Source organism: Mesoplodon mirus, assembly GCF_964341445.2.
Source record: "Mesoplodon mirus genome assembly, chromosome: 1".
Lineage (NCBI taxonomy): Eukaryota > Metazoa > Chordata > Mammalia > Artiodactyla > Ziphiidae > Mesoplodon > Mesoplodon mirus.
Window position 1 is genome coordinate 230,531,064 of NC_138976.1, and position 16,025 is coordinate 230,547,088.

The 16,025-nt window shown below is 36.8% G+C and overlaps 1 protein-coding gene across 11 annotated transcripts in view; it reads left to right on the forward strand.

Moving 5' to 3' along the window:
- NEK1 (NIMA related kinase 1) overlaps positions 1–16,025 on the forward strand; it is a 204,507-nt gene that overhangs the window by 35,904 nt on the left and 152,578 nt on the right. For all 11 annotated transcript variants that reach the window (XR_014294361.1, XM_082624999.1, XM_082625000.1 and 8 more), the window contains 5 exons: positions 8,713–8,796; positions 11,246–11,313; positions 11,439–11,525; positions 13,511–13,565; positions 15,682–15,882. Coding sequence is in view for 10 of the 11 variants with exons in the window: in XM_082624999.1 (XP_082481125.1) it covers positions 8,713–8,796; positions 11,246–11,313; positions 11,439–11,525; positions 13,511–13,565; positions 15,682–15,882 (495 nt within the window). In the remaining variant the exon portion in view is untranslated. The remainder of the gene's footprint in view (positions 1–8,712; positions 8,797–11,245; positions 11,314–11,438; positions 11,526–13,510; positions 13,566–15,681; positions 15,883–16,025) is intronic.

Consider the following 16,025-nt stretch of genomic DNA (forward strand, 5'->3'; position numbering starts at 1 on the left):
GTCAACACTCAGAGCATCACCTCTGCTCTACTTACTCATCTCCCTCCTGGTCTCTGATGTGGGTCAGCAAACTCGGCCCACGTCTTTGTTTGTAAATAAAGTTTTATTTGAACAGTTCATGCTTATTTGTTTGCATATAATCTCTGGCTGCATTTATACTACAGTGGCAAATTTGACTTGGGACAGAGACCATAGGGTCTGCAAAACCTAGAATATTTACCCTCTGGCCCTTTACAGAATAAATCTGCTGACTCCTGGTCTGTGAGCTCTTTTATTAAGTTTTTTGGCCAATTCCAGCCCATATCAGGTACGTTGTTGGTGCTGAATACATTTTTGTCAAATTATAAAGGAGTACAGGTATGGGAAATATGGTAATGAAAAACATTAATCTGTAAAACAAGGCATTGGTGGTTTCTAGCATGTGTCCCAGACGCTCCAGATAGACTGTATAACAATAAGACTCAGCTGAGCTGAATTTTCATTTTCTTTTTATACTTTTCCTGACCCCTCCCTGCTGGAGTTAATTGCTTTCTCAGTGCACATTGCTGTTATAAGACTTGTGCATTTTATTAGGTATTTGTCTAAAAGTGTATTTCTACCACTGTATGAACGAACTCAGAACTATATTTAATTTTTCTACATACAGCACCTTATGTGAATATGGAAAGGAACTTAAAATTTGTGTAGTCCTCAGTAAATATCTACCAAACTGAACCAAGAGGCTTGTTTTTTTTAAAAAAAGATGGGCTTCCCTGGTGGCACAGTGGTTAAGAGTCTGCTGCCCAGGGGACACGGGTTCGTGCCCCGGTCCAGGAAGATCCCACATGCCGCGGAGCGGCTAGGCCCGTGAGCCATGACCGCTGAGCCTGCACGTCCGGAGCCTGTGCTCCACAACGAGAGAGGCCACAACAGCGAGAGCCCCGCCTACCGCCAAAAAAAGAAAAAGAAAAGGGGGGAGTGAGGGTTGTTCTCCCCACTCCCCTCTTTCCCTCATCCCTAGACATCACTATTCTATTTTTTAATTAAAAAAAATTAATTTAAAAATTAATTTTAGGTTACATTCTTTGTTTTGTTTGTTTTTGAATTTTATTTTACTTACTTTTTATACAGTAGGTTCTTATTAGTCATCAATTTTGTACACATCAGTGTATACATGTCAATCCCAGTCACCCAATTCATCACACCACCATCCCCACACCCCGGGGTTTTCCCCCCTTGGTGTCCATACGTTTGTTCTCTACATCTGTGTCTCAACTTCTGCCCTGCAAACCGGTTCATCTGTACCATTTTTCTAGGTTCCACATACCTGCGTTAATATACGATATTTGTTTTTCTCTTTCTGACTTACTTCACTCTGTATGACAGTCTCTAGATCCATCCATGTCTCAACAAATGACCCAATTTTGTTCCTTTTTATGGTTGAGTAATATTCCATCATATATATGTACGACATCTTCTTTATCCATTCGTCTGTCGATGGGCATTTAGGTTGCTTCCATGACCTGGCTGTTGTAAATAGTGCTGCAGTGAACATTGGGGTGCACGTGTCTTTTTGAATTATGCTTTTCTCTGGACATATGCCCAGTAGTGGGATTGCTGTATCATAAGGTAGTTCTATTTTCAGTTTTTTAAGGAACCTCCATACTGTTCTCCATAGTGGCTGTATCAATTTACATTCCCACCAACAGAGCAAGAGGGTTCCCTTTTCTCCACACCCTCTCCAGCATTTGTTGTTTGTATATTTTCTGATGATGCCCATTCTAACTGGTGTGAGGAGATACCTCATTGTAGTTTTGATCTGAATTTCTCTAGTAATTGGTGATGTTGAGCAGCTTTTCATGTGCTTCTTGGCCATCTGTATGTCTGCTTTGGAGAAATGTCTATTTAGGTCTTCTGCCCATTTTTGGATTGGGTTGTTTGTTTCTTTAATATTGAGCTGCATGAGCTGTTTATATATTTTGGAGATTAATCCTTTATCCACTGATTCATTTGCAAATATTTTCTCCCATTCTGAGGGTTGTCTTTTCGTCTTGCTTATGGTTTCCTTTGTCGTGCAAAAGCTTTGAGGTTTCATTAGGTCCCATTTGTTTACTTTCGTTTTTATTTCCATTACTCTACGAGGTGGATCAAAAAAGATCTTGCTGTGATTTATGTCAAAGAGTGTTCTTCCTATGTTTTCCTCTAAGAGTTTTATACTGTCCGATCTTACATTTAGGTCTCTAATCCATTTTGAGTTTATTTTTGTGTTTGGTGTTAGGGAGTGTTTAATTTCATTCTTTTACATGTAGCTGCCCAGTTTTCCCAGCACCACTTATTGAAGAGACTGTCTTTTCTCCATTGTATATCCTTACCTCCTTTGTCATAGATTAGTTGACCATAGGTGTGTGGGTTTACCTCTGGGCTTTCTGTCTTGTTCCATTGATCTATGTTTCTGTTTTTCTGCCAGTACCATATTGTCTTGATTACTGTAGCTTTGTAGTATAGTCTGAAGTCAGGGAGTCTGATTCCTCCAGCTCCGTTTTTTCCCTCAAGATTGCTTTTGCTATTTCGGTTCTTTTGTGTCTCCATACGAATTTTAAGATTTTTTTTCTAGTTCTGTAAAAAATATCTTTGGTAATTTGATAGGGATTGCATTGAATCTGTAGATTGCTTTGGGTGGTCTAGTCATTTTCACATTATTGATTCTTCCAATGCAAGAACATGGTATATCTCTCCATCTGTTGGTATCATCTTCAATTACTTTCATCAGTGTCTTATAGTTTTCTGCATACAGGTCTTTTGTCTCCCTAGGTAGGTTTATTCCTAGGTATTTTATTCTTTTTGTTGCAGTGGTAAATGGGAGTGTTTCCTTAATTTCTCTGTCAGATTTTTCATCATTAGTGTATAGCAATGCAAGAGAATTTCTGTGCATTAATTTTGTATCCTGCAACTTTACCAAATTCATTGATTAGCTCTAGTAGTTTTCTGGTGGCATTTTTAGGATTCTCTATGTATAGTATCATGTCATCTGCAAACAGTGACAGTTTTACTTCTTTTCCAATTTGTATTCCTTCTTTTTCTTTTTCTTCTCTGATTGCCGTGGCTAGGACTTCCAAAACTATGTTGAATCATAGTGGTGAGAGTGGACATCCTTGACTTGTTCCTGATCTTAGAGGAAATGATTTCAGCTTTTCACCATTGAGAATGATGTTTGCTGTGGGTTTGTCGTATATGGCCTTTATTATGTTGAGGTAGGTTCCCTCTATGCCCACTTTCTGGAGAATTTTTTTTTTTTTTTTTTTTTTTTTGCGGTACGCGGGCCCCTCACTGCTGCGGCCCCTCCCGCTGCGGAGCACAGGCTCCGGACGCGCAGGCCCAGCAGCCATGGCTCATGGGCCCAGCCGCTCCGCGGCATGTGGGATCCTCCCGGACCAGGACACAAACCCGTATCCCCTGCATCGGCATGCGGACTCTCAACCACTGCCCCACCAGCGAAGCCCTCTGGAGGGTTTTCATCATAAATGGGTGTTGAATTTTGTCAAAAACTTTTTCTGCATCTATTGAGATGATCATATGGTTTTTATTCTTCAATTTGTTAATATGATATATCACATTGATTCATTTGCGTATATTGAAGAATCCTTGCATCCCTGGGATAAATCCCACTTGATCATGGTGTATGATCCTTTTAATGTGTTGTTGGATTCTGTTTGCTAATATTTTGTTGAGGATTTTTGCATCTATATTCATCAGTGATATTGGGCTGTAATTTTCTTTTTTTGTAGTATCTTTGTCTGGTTTTGGTATCAGGGTGATGGTGGCCTCATATCATGAGTTCGGGAGTGTTCCTTCCTCTGCAATTTTTTGGAAGAGTTTGAGAAGGATGGGTGTTAGCTCTTCTCTAAATGTTTGATAGAATTCACCTGTGAAGCCATCTGGTCCTGGACTTTTGTTTGTTGGAAGATTTTTAATCACAGTTTCAATTTCATTACTTGTGGTTGGTCTGTTCACATTTTCTATTTCTTCCTGGTTCAGTCTTGGAAGGTTATACGTTTCTAAGAATTTGTCCATTTCTTCCAGGTTGTCCATTTTATTGGCATGGAGTTGCTTGTAGTAGTCTCTTAGGAGGCTTTGTATTTCTATGGTGTATGTTGTAACTTCTCCTTTTTCGTTTCTAATTTTATTGATTTGAGTCCTCTCCCTCTTTTTCTTAATGAGTCTGGCTAATGGTTTATCAATTTTGTTTATCTTCTCAAAGAACCATCTTTTAGTTTTATTGATCTTTGCTACTGTTTTCTTTGTTTCTATTGCATTTATTTCTGATCTGATCTTTACAATTTCTTTCCTTCTGCTAACTTTGGGTGTTGCTTGTTCTTCTTTCTCTAGGTCTTTTAGGTGTAAGGTTAGATTGTTTATTTGAGATTTTTCTTGTTTCTTGAGGTAGGCTTGTATAGCTATAAACTTCCCTCTTAGAACTGCTTTTGCTGCATCCCATAGGTTTTGGATCTTCGTGGGTTTTTTTTTGTTTTTTGTTTTTTTTTTTTGCTGTACGCGGGCCTCTCACTGTTGTGGCCTCTCCCGTTGCGGAGCACAGGCTCCGGACGCACAGGCTCAGCGGCCATGGCTCACGGGCCCAGCCGCTCCGCGGCATATGGGATCCTCCCAGACCGGGGCACGAACCCGTATCCCCTGCATCGGCAGGCGGACTCTCAACCACTGCGCCACCAGGGAGGCCCGGATCTTCGTGTTTTCATTGTCATTTATCTCTAGGTATTTTTTCATTTCCTCTTTGATTTCTTCAGTGATCTCTTGTTTATTTAGTAACGTATTGTTTAGCCTCCATGTGTTTGTGTTTTTTATGGTTTTTTTCCCTGTGATTCATTTCTAATCTCATAGCACTGTGGTCAGAAAAGATGCTTGATATGATTTCAGTTTTCTTAAATTTACTGAGGCTTGATTTGTGACCCAAGATGTGATCTATTCTGGAGAATGTTCCATGTGCACTTGAGAAGAAAGTGTAATCTGCTGTTTTGGGATAGAATGTCCTATAAATATCAATCAAACCTATCTGGTCTAATGTGTCATTTAAAGCTTGTGTTTCCTTATTAATTTTCTGTTTGGATGATCTGTCCATTGGTGTAAGTGAGGTGTTAAAGTCCCCCACTATTATTGTGTTACTGTTGATTTCCTCTTATAGCTGTTAGCAGTTGCCTTATGTATTGAGGTGCTCCTATGTCGGGTGCATATATATTTATAATTGTTATATCTTCTTGGATTGATCCCTTGATCATTATGTAGTGTCCTTCCTTGTCTCTCATAACATTCTTTCTTTCTTTCTTTCTTTCTTTCTTTCTTTCTTTCTTTCTTTATTTTTTTTGTGGTACGCGGGCCTCTCACTGTGTGGCCTCTCCCGTTGCGGAGCACATGCTCCGTCTGGCCACACAGGCTCAGTGGCCATGGCTCATGGGCCCAGCCGCTCCGTGGCATGTGGGATCTTCCCGGACTGGGGCACGAACCCGTGTCCCCTGCATCTGCAGGCGGACTCTCAACCACTGTGCCACCGGGGAAGCCCAACATTCTTTATTTTAAAGTCTATTTTATCTGATATGAGTATTACTACTCCAGCTTTCTTTGGATTTCCATTTGCATGGAACATCTTTTTCCATCCCCTCACTTTCAGTCTGTATGTGTCCCTTGGTCTGAAGTGGGTCTCCTGTAGACAGCATATATATGGGTCTTATTTTTGTATCCATTCAGCAAGCCTGTGTGTTTTGGTTGTAACATTTAATCCATTCACGTTTAAGGTAATTATCGATATGTATGTTCCTATTACCATTTGATTAATTGTTTTGGGTTTGTTTTTGTAGGTCCTTTTCTTCTCTTGTGTTTCCCACTTAGAGAAATCCCTTGAGCATTTGTTGTAGAGCTGATTTGGTGGTGCTGAATTCTCTTAGCTTTTGCTTGTCTGTAAAGATTTTGATTTCTCCATCAAACCTGAATGAGATCCTTGCCAGGTAGAGTAATCTTGGTTGTAAGTTGTTACCTTTCATCACTTTAAGTATATCATGCCACTCCCTTCTGGATTGTAGAGTTTCTGCTGAGAAATCAGCTGTTAACCTTATGGGAGTTCCCTTGTATGTTATTTGTCGTTTTTCCCTTGCTGCTTTCAGTAATTTGTTTTTAATTTTTTCCAATTTGATTACTATGTGTCTCAGCGTGTTTCTCCTTGGGTTTATCCTGTATGGGACTCACTGCGCTTCCTGGACTTGGGTGGCTATTTCTTTCCCATGTTAGCAAAGTTTTCGAATATAATCTCTTCAAATATTTTCTCGGGTCCTTTCTCTCTCTCTTCTCCTTCTTGGACCCCTGTAACGCGAATGTTGTTGCATTTAATGTTGTCCCAGAGGTCTCTTAGGCTGTCTTCATTTCTTTTCATTCTTTTTTCTTTATTCTGTTCCACAGCAGTGAATTCCACCATCCTGTCTTCCAGGTTGCTTATCTGTTCTTCTGCCTCAGTTATTCTGCTATTGATTCCTTCTAGTGTAGTTTTCATTTCACTTACAGTATTGTTCCTCTCTGTTTGTTCTTTAATTCTTCTAGGTGTTCGTTAAACATTTCTTGCAATTTCTCGATCTTTGCCTCCATTCTTTGTCCTAGGTCCTGGATCATCTTCACTATCATTATTCTGAATTCTTTTTCTGGAAAGTTTCCTATCTCCACTTCATTTAGTTGTTTTTCTGGCGTTTTATCTTGTTCCTTCCTCTGGTACATAGCCCTCTGCCTTTTCATCTTGTCTGACTTTCTGTGAATGTGGTTTTTGTTCCATAGGCTGCAGGATTGTAGTTCTTCTTGCTTCTCAACTTAATCTCTGTTAAGGCTAAATGCGCATATGCCAACATTAGCAGCCTGAATCTTATAATGCCTCTTTGTTCTGTAAAAGAAACTAGCATTCAGAGCCTGTCAGGACGGTTCTCTGGGACATTAGTCTCCCATCTTCTTGGACTCTCTGCTCTCTGAATAAAGTTGTTATCCCTTGTGTCCCAGTTCATTGGCCTCCTAGTGTTGGACGGTCTCCTGCAGAGGCGGTGGGTGGCTGTGGCTCACCATGGGGACAAGGACACTGGCAGCTGAAGTTCTGGGAAGTACTCCTTGGTGTGAGCCCTCCCAGAGTCTCTAAGTTTAGGTTACTTTAATGTAACATTTATTCTTTAAAAAAAATACTGAAGAGGTAAGAATAAAAAGTAAAGCCTGCTACTTGCCTTTCATTCATTCTTCTGAAAATCTGCTTCCCTGAAGAAGACACTTAACTGATGGGTAGCTGTCCTGTGCATCCTCCCTGCACACAGCACACAGTCGTAAACAGTTACACAGAGTTCTGGTATGTTATAGACAGAAAGAGACTTAAGAAAAGGAGTGCGGTCTGCACACCGTGCTGTGACTTTCTTCTTTTCCCTTCACAGTGTACGTACATAGAAGTACTTCCTTCTTCCCAGTGGCTGCATAGAATTCTAGTGATTCCAATTGTGATATTTTCCCAGGCCCCTGATGATGTTTAGGTGGACAAACAATGCTGGAGTACACATCCTTGTACATATTCTTTTGTATTTGTGACATTTTATCTGTAGGATAAATTTGAAATTTCAGTTGCTCTTTCAAATAGTATGTGAATTTAAAATTTTTACCAAGTAACTGTAATTAACTTTCTCACAAACAGGGTATGCAAAGACTTATTTCCTCACATTCTGGCCAACGTTGTTTATCACTTCCTCTTTGTCAGGTTACAGTGGTATCTTGTTTAATTGCTATTTTTTTAATTTGGAGGGAAGTTAGTATTTGGTTTATGTGTTTATTGGGTTGTTTCCTCTGTCATTTGCCTTTCCCGTCTTCTGTCCACTTCTTATTTGGGCTGGCATGTTTTTCTCAGTGATGTCGAAGAACTGTTGTGTATTAAAGGATTAGCAATCTGTCAGTTATGTTGCAGGTATCTTCTCCCATAATTATTAAATTTAGTTGTATATTTTGCCATCCAGATGTTTTAACATTTATATAGGGAACTTTTCTTGTGACTTGTGGGTTTGGTATCATGTTGCGGAAGTCCTGTGTCAGTCAGTCAAAGAGTATAGAAAGTTAACCTATGTTTTCTTCCTCGTTTTATACTTTAATTTTTTCATGTTTAAAAATGCCATCGACTTGGAATTTTTTTGGTGTTAGGAGTGAGGTAGAAATTCAGCCTTTTTACTTTTAAGTGGCCAGCTCCAGAGTGTGTGTTTTTATGTGATGAATGTGGGGCAAGTCAGAGTTGTCTTCCAAATTTCCAGCCTAATTTTTTTCCTCTTATGATTTTCACTTACATATATAGAAAAAAAGATATATTTAACAACAAAGAAAAGTCACTTACCATCATACTATACTAAAATATAAATTCCATTTTTCACTTTTCTCTGGAAATTTCTTTCCATATTAATTCTGATTTATAAGAGATGCTTCAGTAGCAGTGTCTTACATTTAAACTTACCATGTGTGCTGCACATAATGTGTCAATTGGCTCCAATATCTACCTAATGTTAGTGACATTAATTACAGTACAGTGAAGTGAAACATTATAGCCTAATTTTTTTAAGGATTTAGTTCCCCTCATCCCTGAATATTTCTGAATCATTTTAATGATCAAGGAAAGACTACTGTGAAATGTAAATTTTAAAAGAAATGACAGATCTGATTTTCCCCCCCTAGATTTTGGACTGGTTTGTACAGATATGTTTGGCCCTGAAACATGTACATGATAGAAAAATTCTTCATCGAGACATAAAATCACAGGTAAGTTTATTCTGTCACTACTAACTTCTCAGTGGATGTGGACATGGGGCCAGCATTGTCTTGCGCTAGAGTGTTTGAGCTTGGTGCAGTCTGCATCCGACTGTCTTTTCCCTTCACAGTTCCCACTCCACTGTAACCCTGAAGATCACACAGGCATCGTGTCTTAGGTCTTTACCTGCTTTTCATGTCCTGCTCTTTCATTATGATGGAAGAAATTCAACACAATGGTTGTGTGGAAGGGATTTTTTTTTTGAGATTTTACATGTTTGAAGATTCTCCTACTTTATATTTTTTTAATTTTTGAGAAAAATTATTTGCTTTTTATTTATTTATTTTTGGCTGCATTGAGTCTTTGTTGCTTTACGTGGGCTTTCTATAGTTGCGGCGAGCGGGGGCAACTCTTAGTTGTAGTGCATGGGCTTCTCATTGCGGTGGCTTCTCTTTGTGGATCACGGGCTCTAGGTGCCCGGGCTTCAGTAGTTGTGGCACACGGGCTCAGTAGTTGTGGCTCATGGGCTCTAGAACGCAGGCTTGGTAGTTGTGGTGCATGGGCTTAGTTGCTCCGCAGCATATGGGATCTTCCCAGACCAGGGTTTGAACCCGTGTCCCCTGCCTTGGCAGGTGGATTCTTAACCACTGCACCACAAGGGAAGTCCAAGATTCTCTTACTTTGATGAGAATTTGGTTATCAACTTCTAGGTTGGAAGTTTTCTTATAGAATTTTGAAGATGTTGCCCATTTGTCTTTTGGCTTCTTGTGTTGCTGTTTAGGAATTTGCAATTTCTTGCCCTTGTTTCTTCTCTCTGGCCCATTTAAGATATTCTCTCTGTCCCATGGTTCTGAAATTTCACAGTTTGTGAATTGGTGAGGCTCACTTTTATTCATTATGCTGGGTACTTTTGAGAATGTGTATTTCTTCTAGAAATGTTGTAGAAAATGTTTAGCTATATTTTTTCAAATATTATTTCTCTTTTACTACTTTCACAGTTGTCTCCTGGATTTTTTTCTAGATACATGTTGGAGCTTCTTAATTCGTCCCTTCAAGTGTCTTATTTGTTCTTTCACATTTTATTTGTGTCTCTCTCAGTTATATTCTACGTGAATTTTTCGACCTATCTTCTAGTTAACTAAATCCCTTTGAAATTTTGTGTAAGCTAGTGCTTTTCTCATCTGTTGACTTTATTATGACTTTTTTTCTCTCCAAGATTTCTAAATGGTTTTTCATATAAATCTGTTCTTATTGTAGTTGGGTTTTGTTTCATAATGTCTTGTTCTTTTCAAATGCATATTTATTTCTTCATTTATTTCTTTGCAAGTTTCTAAATATATTTACTTCAAAGTTTTTATTGGCCTGCTTTATAAAACTAATTCTGTCTGTAGTGAATTCTGGTTCCGGTTATTTTATTGGTTGTTTTTCTTTGCAGTAGCTTTCTTCACATGTATTGGATTCTTTTGTGGGAGATACTTTGTCCCCACAGCTCACTCATCTTTGCATCGAGGTTTCTTTCATGTTTGCCTCACTTGGGCTCACGCACTTCCCAGGGTGGGTAGTACAGAGGGGCTTTGTTTCCTGATGTCAAGGCCGTGTGTCTGTCTTCTTACCTCCTTAGGCCTGCAGCTGCTTATGTAGCCTTGTAGCCCCAGGATGAGTAGTGGGAAGGAGCGGGACTATGGTGGGGTTCCCTACCCCATCTTTCCTGTCTCCCGACCCCTCTGCCTCCTAATCCCATTTCAGACCATTTTACTCCATTCCACTCAACCCTGCCTTGTGCCATCTTTGGCTGTGAGCATGTGCTTGGTTCACATCTGACTGATAATGGAGTTTAATTCATGTAATCCCACAAACTTCTGGCTCCGCAGTTTGATGATAGAGCATTGGAAACCAGTGGTATGCTTTCTGTCTCTGTGGATTTGCCTATTCTGGACATTTGATACAAATGGATCATATAATATATGACTGTGCCTATTTTAAAATTGGGTTGTCTTCGGTTATTATTGAGTTGTAAGAGTTCTTTATGCTGGATTCCTTGTCAGATATGTGATTTGCACATATTTCCCCCAATTCTATTTGGGTTGTCTGTTTACTTTCTTGATGGTGTCCTTTGCACAAAAGTTTTTAATTTAATGAAATCCAATTTATCTGTATTTTCTTTTTCTTCTTGTGCTTTTGGTGTCATATCTAAGAAATCATTGCGTAACCCAGTGGCATGGAGATTTACTTCTGTGTTTTCCTCTAGGAGTTTTATAGTTCTCACATTTATGTCTAGAATCCATTTTGAGTTAATTTTTGCTTATGGTGTGAGATAGGGGTCTGCATTCATTCTTTCGCATGTGGATATCCACTTATCCCAGCATTATTTTTTAACTGGATTCATTTTTATGGCAGAAGTCGTTAACTAAGAACGGGACTGTAGCAATATTTCTGGCTTTTTTTTCATCTCTTCTACAGAACATATTTTTAACCAAAGATGGGACAATACAACTTGGAGATTTTGGAATCGCTAGAGTTCTTAATAGGTAACATACAGTTTTAAACTTTAGTTTGCTATAATGTCTTCAGTGAAATTTTAATCCCTGGTGATGTATGTGTGGTAATGTCTTTAAGTGTCTTAAGCTTCTCCAGTAACTCTCTTTTGTTCTAGTACTGTGGAGCTGGTTCGGACTTGCATAGGGACCCCATACTACTTGTCACCCGAAATCTGTGAAAACAAACCATATAATAATAAAAGGTATTTAAAATGATATTCATTATGTGTTTATTTCCTTTACATCTTTCTCTGTTGTAATGTCTGTATTAACTTTCAGAATATTATTCTAAAATCAGTAATGCACATATGTAAACATATATATACATATGTATATACATTTTTTTAGTATATAATGAGGAAAATTATAAAGCAGCTATTTCACTATCTTGTTGAAGGAACTATAGAATCACTTTATTATTTAAGCTATAATAGGAAATAGAGTGCTTTCTTTGTCTTTCTGTTAGTAATAGTCACTTATTGAATTATCATAGTTAATATTTTTGAACACTTACTATATGCCAGGCACTGTTTTGAATGCATTCTATGCATTAACTCTCTTTATCTTCACAATAACCTTGTGAGTTGTAGGTATTATTCATTCCTCCTTTCCTTATAAAGAAACCAAATGCAGAAAGAGGTAAAGTAACTTCAGAGTCCCAGGCATCTGGCTCCCAAGCACAAATTCCTAATCACTGGGCTGTATTATAGCTAACAGATTGACTAATATGTGTGTTGGGAAGAGGAATTCTGCCATTGAATTCCAGTTACCCTTTATTTTCTCTCATACACGCTAATTTAAAAATGCCAACCAAGAAGCATTGGTCTTAATTTTGAAAGCGCCCTTAGAAGCTGAAAGGAAGAAAGTGGTAGCTGGCAATAATGCATGTATTCATGGTTGCTATCCCTCTGCGGCACCCCCCCCCTCCTTTTTTTTGAAGGTAGAAAGGAAGCTGTGTTTCAGACCTGAGCAGAAGGTCTGAGAACGTCATCCGAGGAATGTATTTAAGATCAGTTTAAATTACAATGATCAGTCAAGTCCATGCAGTGTATTATTAGTAGACATTCTAAAAGAAAATAGTATTTTCTTCGAGCTAAAGTAATTTTACATTTTAATGCTGTTTCTGTGTCTTGTGGATAACTCAACTGTGAAAATATTAGTCTTTAAATCTGGAATGGATTTTAATCATCCCTTGGAGAATTTTATGAAAAATTGGTTTTGTGGGAAAAATGCTTTAAAAATGTAATGGATAAACATCATCAATTATACTTTGAGATTCATATTTTCCCAAATGTATTTTAAAGTATTTTATTGATAAGATCATTAGTTTAATGTTTTTGTTTATAGCTTTTAGTTTGTAACATGTACAAGTTACTAAAAGCTTAATTACATTTACATTTTTTTCTTAGTTGAATCTTAAAATTAAACACATTTTGGAGGTTACAGGTTTATATTTGTAGATTTTTGTGAGAGTTTGGGTAAAGATAACTTTAGGATTTCAATAATGGGCTTTATTCTTTTTCAGTAAGTTCAACTTCCAGGAGCAGTGGTTTTGTTTTTCTTTTTTTTGACTTCCAAGGACCACTGTAGCTCTAAATTGTGGGGTTTTTTTTCCTTTTAAAAATAGAAGTAGTCTTTTAGTTACAGAACTACCTGTTTAAGATAAAAGAGCGGAAGAGAGTATGGATAAAGAAGATAGTGTAACTAAGTCTTTAAATTAGGAGAAAATAAATTAATGTGCTTACATATATTACTTGGCTGTCACAGATTTGTTTCAGATTTAATTTTAGTAAAGTAATATTTTCTTCTTCATTAAAGCAGTATTTTGCTTTTATGGTATTTAAGAAATTGTGGTATTTTGCAAATAATTGAACAAAACATTTTGATTTATGCAAAATAAAACTAAATGAAGCATCCATGAAATTTACTGATTTTTGTCCTTTTAAATATTAGATTTCTTTAATGAAACTTTTAAAGTAATTACTTGGGCAACTGTTATTTTTCTAATCTGGGATAGCTGCTTTTGTCATTTGGTTATGGTTGTAATTTTAAGTTTGAAAGGTCATGTTTTATGGAACACATATTTTTGCGAAGCATTTTTATGCTGCTTTTGTCTCCTTTAAATTAAAAAACCTTTTAAAGTAAATTCTGATATTTAGAGAAGATCTCTTATTTTTCTCATTTCTAGTGACATTTGGGCTCTGGGGTGTGTCCTTTATGAGATGTGCACACTTAAACATGCAGTAAGTAGAAGTTTCTGAGATACTTTAAAAATGCTGTCAAAAAGTACGTATAATATTTCTGATTTAAAAAAATCATATGCCATCTTTCAGATGACCCTCTTGTGTTAGAAATTCTTCACTGTCAGTTTATGAATTTCTCTTCTTTTCTGAGGTATAAATTTAAATCAATTTTCCCTTAATATGTATGCATATATTACATATACATATTATATATGTTATTATAATACATATATCATACTTTATTCCAGAAAATTATTTCTAAAGACAAATTTGCTGTCTTTTTAATGTTAAATTCACATATGAATTTGATATTTCAGTTTAACAAACTTTATTAATTTCATTATAGCAGTTTTTCTCAAAGCATCCAAATTATTTGAGTTTGGAATTGAAATTATCTAAAGAACATATCTCAGCATATTTGTTGAGGGGGGATTTTATCAATTTAAATAATCTTTAATTCAGAGTATTTAAAATTTTCACTGTTGAGATTCTTTTGAGATGACACATAATTCACCAAAAAGGGGGAATTCTTGTCCAAAATAGGTTGAATTTTAATCACTTTCCATTTTAAAATCTTTTTAAAAATGCTTTCCCCACTGATTAAGCAATAATATATTTTAATTACAGAAAACTTAAGGTAAGAGATTAAAATATAAGTAAGTGAATAAATATCAAAAGCAATTCTTCCAGCCAATAGTGACTGCTTGTAATATTTTGTTGTTTCCTTCTAGACTTATAGAATAATTTATAAAATGAGTTTTTGGTTTTTTTCCCTCAAGAGTTTAGTTATATGGTATAAGCAGTTTTATAGTTTGTTTTTATTGCCTGATATTATTTGGGGAGTATTTTTCTTTGTTGTGTTTATTCATACTCTTCTACTGTATTCCCTTAAGATTTTATTTTTCTGAAGGAAAAAAGCATAGACTGCCGAAGTGATATGGCCTGGTGGATATTAGATCTGTACTTTAAGAAATTGGTCAGTTTTTCTGTGACACACAGTCATGTAGGTCTAAATCTACATATTTTTAGAAAGTCTTTTCATTTACAATACATTGTTCTGTCACCATTGTTTCTGTATTTTGGAATTGTTTACCCTTAAGTGGACACATAAGATTAAGTAATTCATTAACCTTTATTTATGAAGAGCTTATCAGTTGAGAGATAAATAAAACTTCATTGTAATGAAAGAATAGAGTAATAACCTATTTCTGCATCTAGGATTCCTTCCTAGATATATAGGTATTTCTAGATGATTGAATTGTACTCACATCTTAATAAACAATATGTTTTAAATGCTAGGAGAATTCCAAATTTGACAGAACTCTTTTATACTTGGATATAATCACCAGTGCCTAACTTATAGCATGTTTTGTTTTCTTAACATGTGCATTAAGAACATATTGATAGTGTACAACGGTTCTGTACTATTTTAGCTGAGATGTCAAAAGCTTAATTTTACTTTCAAAATGAAATCATCTTTAGATTTTAAACTGCCCCACCTCTTTTTTCCCCCCACTTCAGTTAGAGTTTATATCGTGTTTAATCCTAAAATATATATTCCCATTGATAAGGCTTATATTCCCCTTTGGAATATTTGCCACATTGCTGATCCCATGCCTTTTGGGAGCATCACACACTTTAAAGTAATAATGAGCAGTGTATAAAAGGAAATTAATCCATACCTTTATTTATTATATTTTTACCAAATAGTTTTAGTTCTGTAGTTAACTTCTTGTTGTAGTTGCTACAGCAGAGACACAGGAAGGCAGGTTTTAAATGAACACTACCAGGTTTGCTTGTTTTACCATCTTGATTACTGTTATGTTTTTATAAACTCTTTACTCTAATTGATACCTATATCCCATCTTTTAGTTTTTTGAATAAGTAAAAGTTAATCTGATAGCGAGTTGTACCATTTTATGAGGACTTATGCTCTCTTTCAGATGTGTTCGTAAATAACCAAGTGAACCTGGCTCTAGAGAGCATGTGCTGATTGAAACTGGGAAGACGGTTGCAATTCTGTTCTGTATTGATAGGAAAAGTACTGTTTCTCATTGTTGAAACTGACATTTTCGACTTATGTTTCATATATGTTAATTTATTTTCTGGATTTTAGTTTGAGGCTGGCAATATGAAAAACCTGGTACTGAAGATCATATCTGGATCTTTTCCACCCGTGTCTTTGCATTATTCTTATGATCTCCGCAGTTTGCTCTCTCAACTATTTAAAAGAAATCCTAGGGATAGACCATCAGTCAACTCCATATTGGAGAAAGGCTTTATAGCCAAACGCATTGAAAAGTTTCTCTCCCCTCAGGTATGTTCTTTTATTTTATAGTTAAATTGAACAGTAGGGTTATGGTGCTTGGCTAGGACGTGGCCGCCTCTCTGGAGGAGAGCACGTCGCAGCTGTGGGGGAATGCTTGCCTTTACACTGGCGTCAGCTTGCTTTCTGTTCTC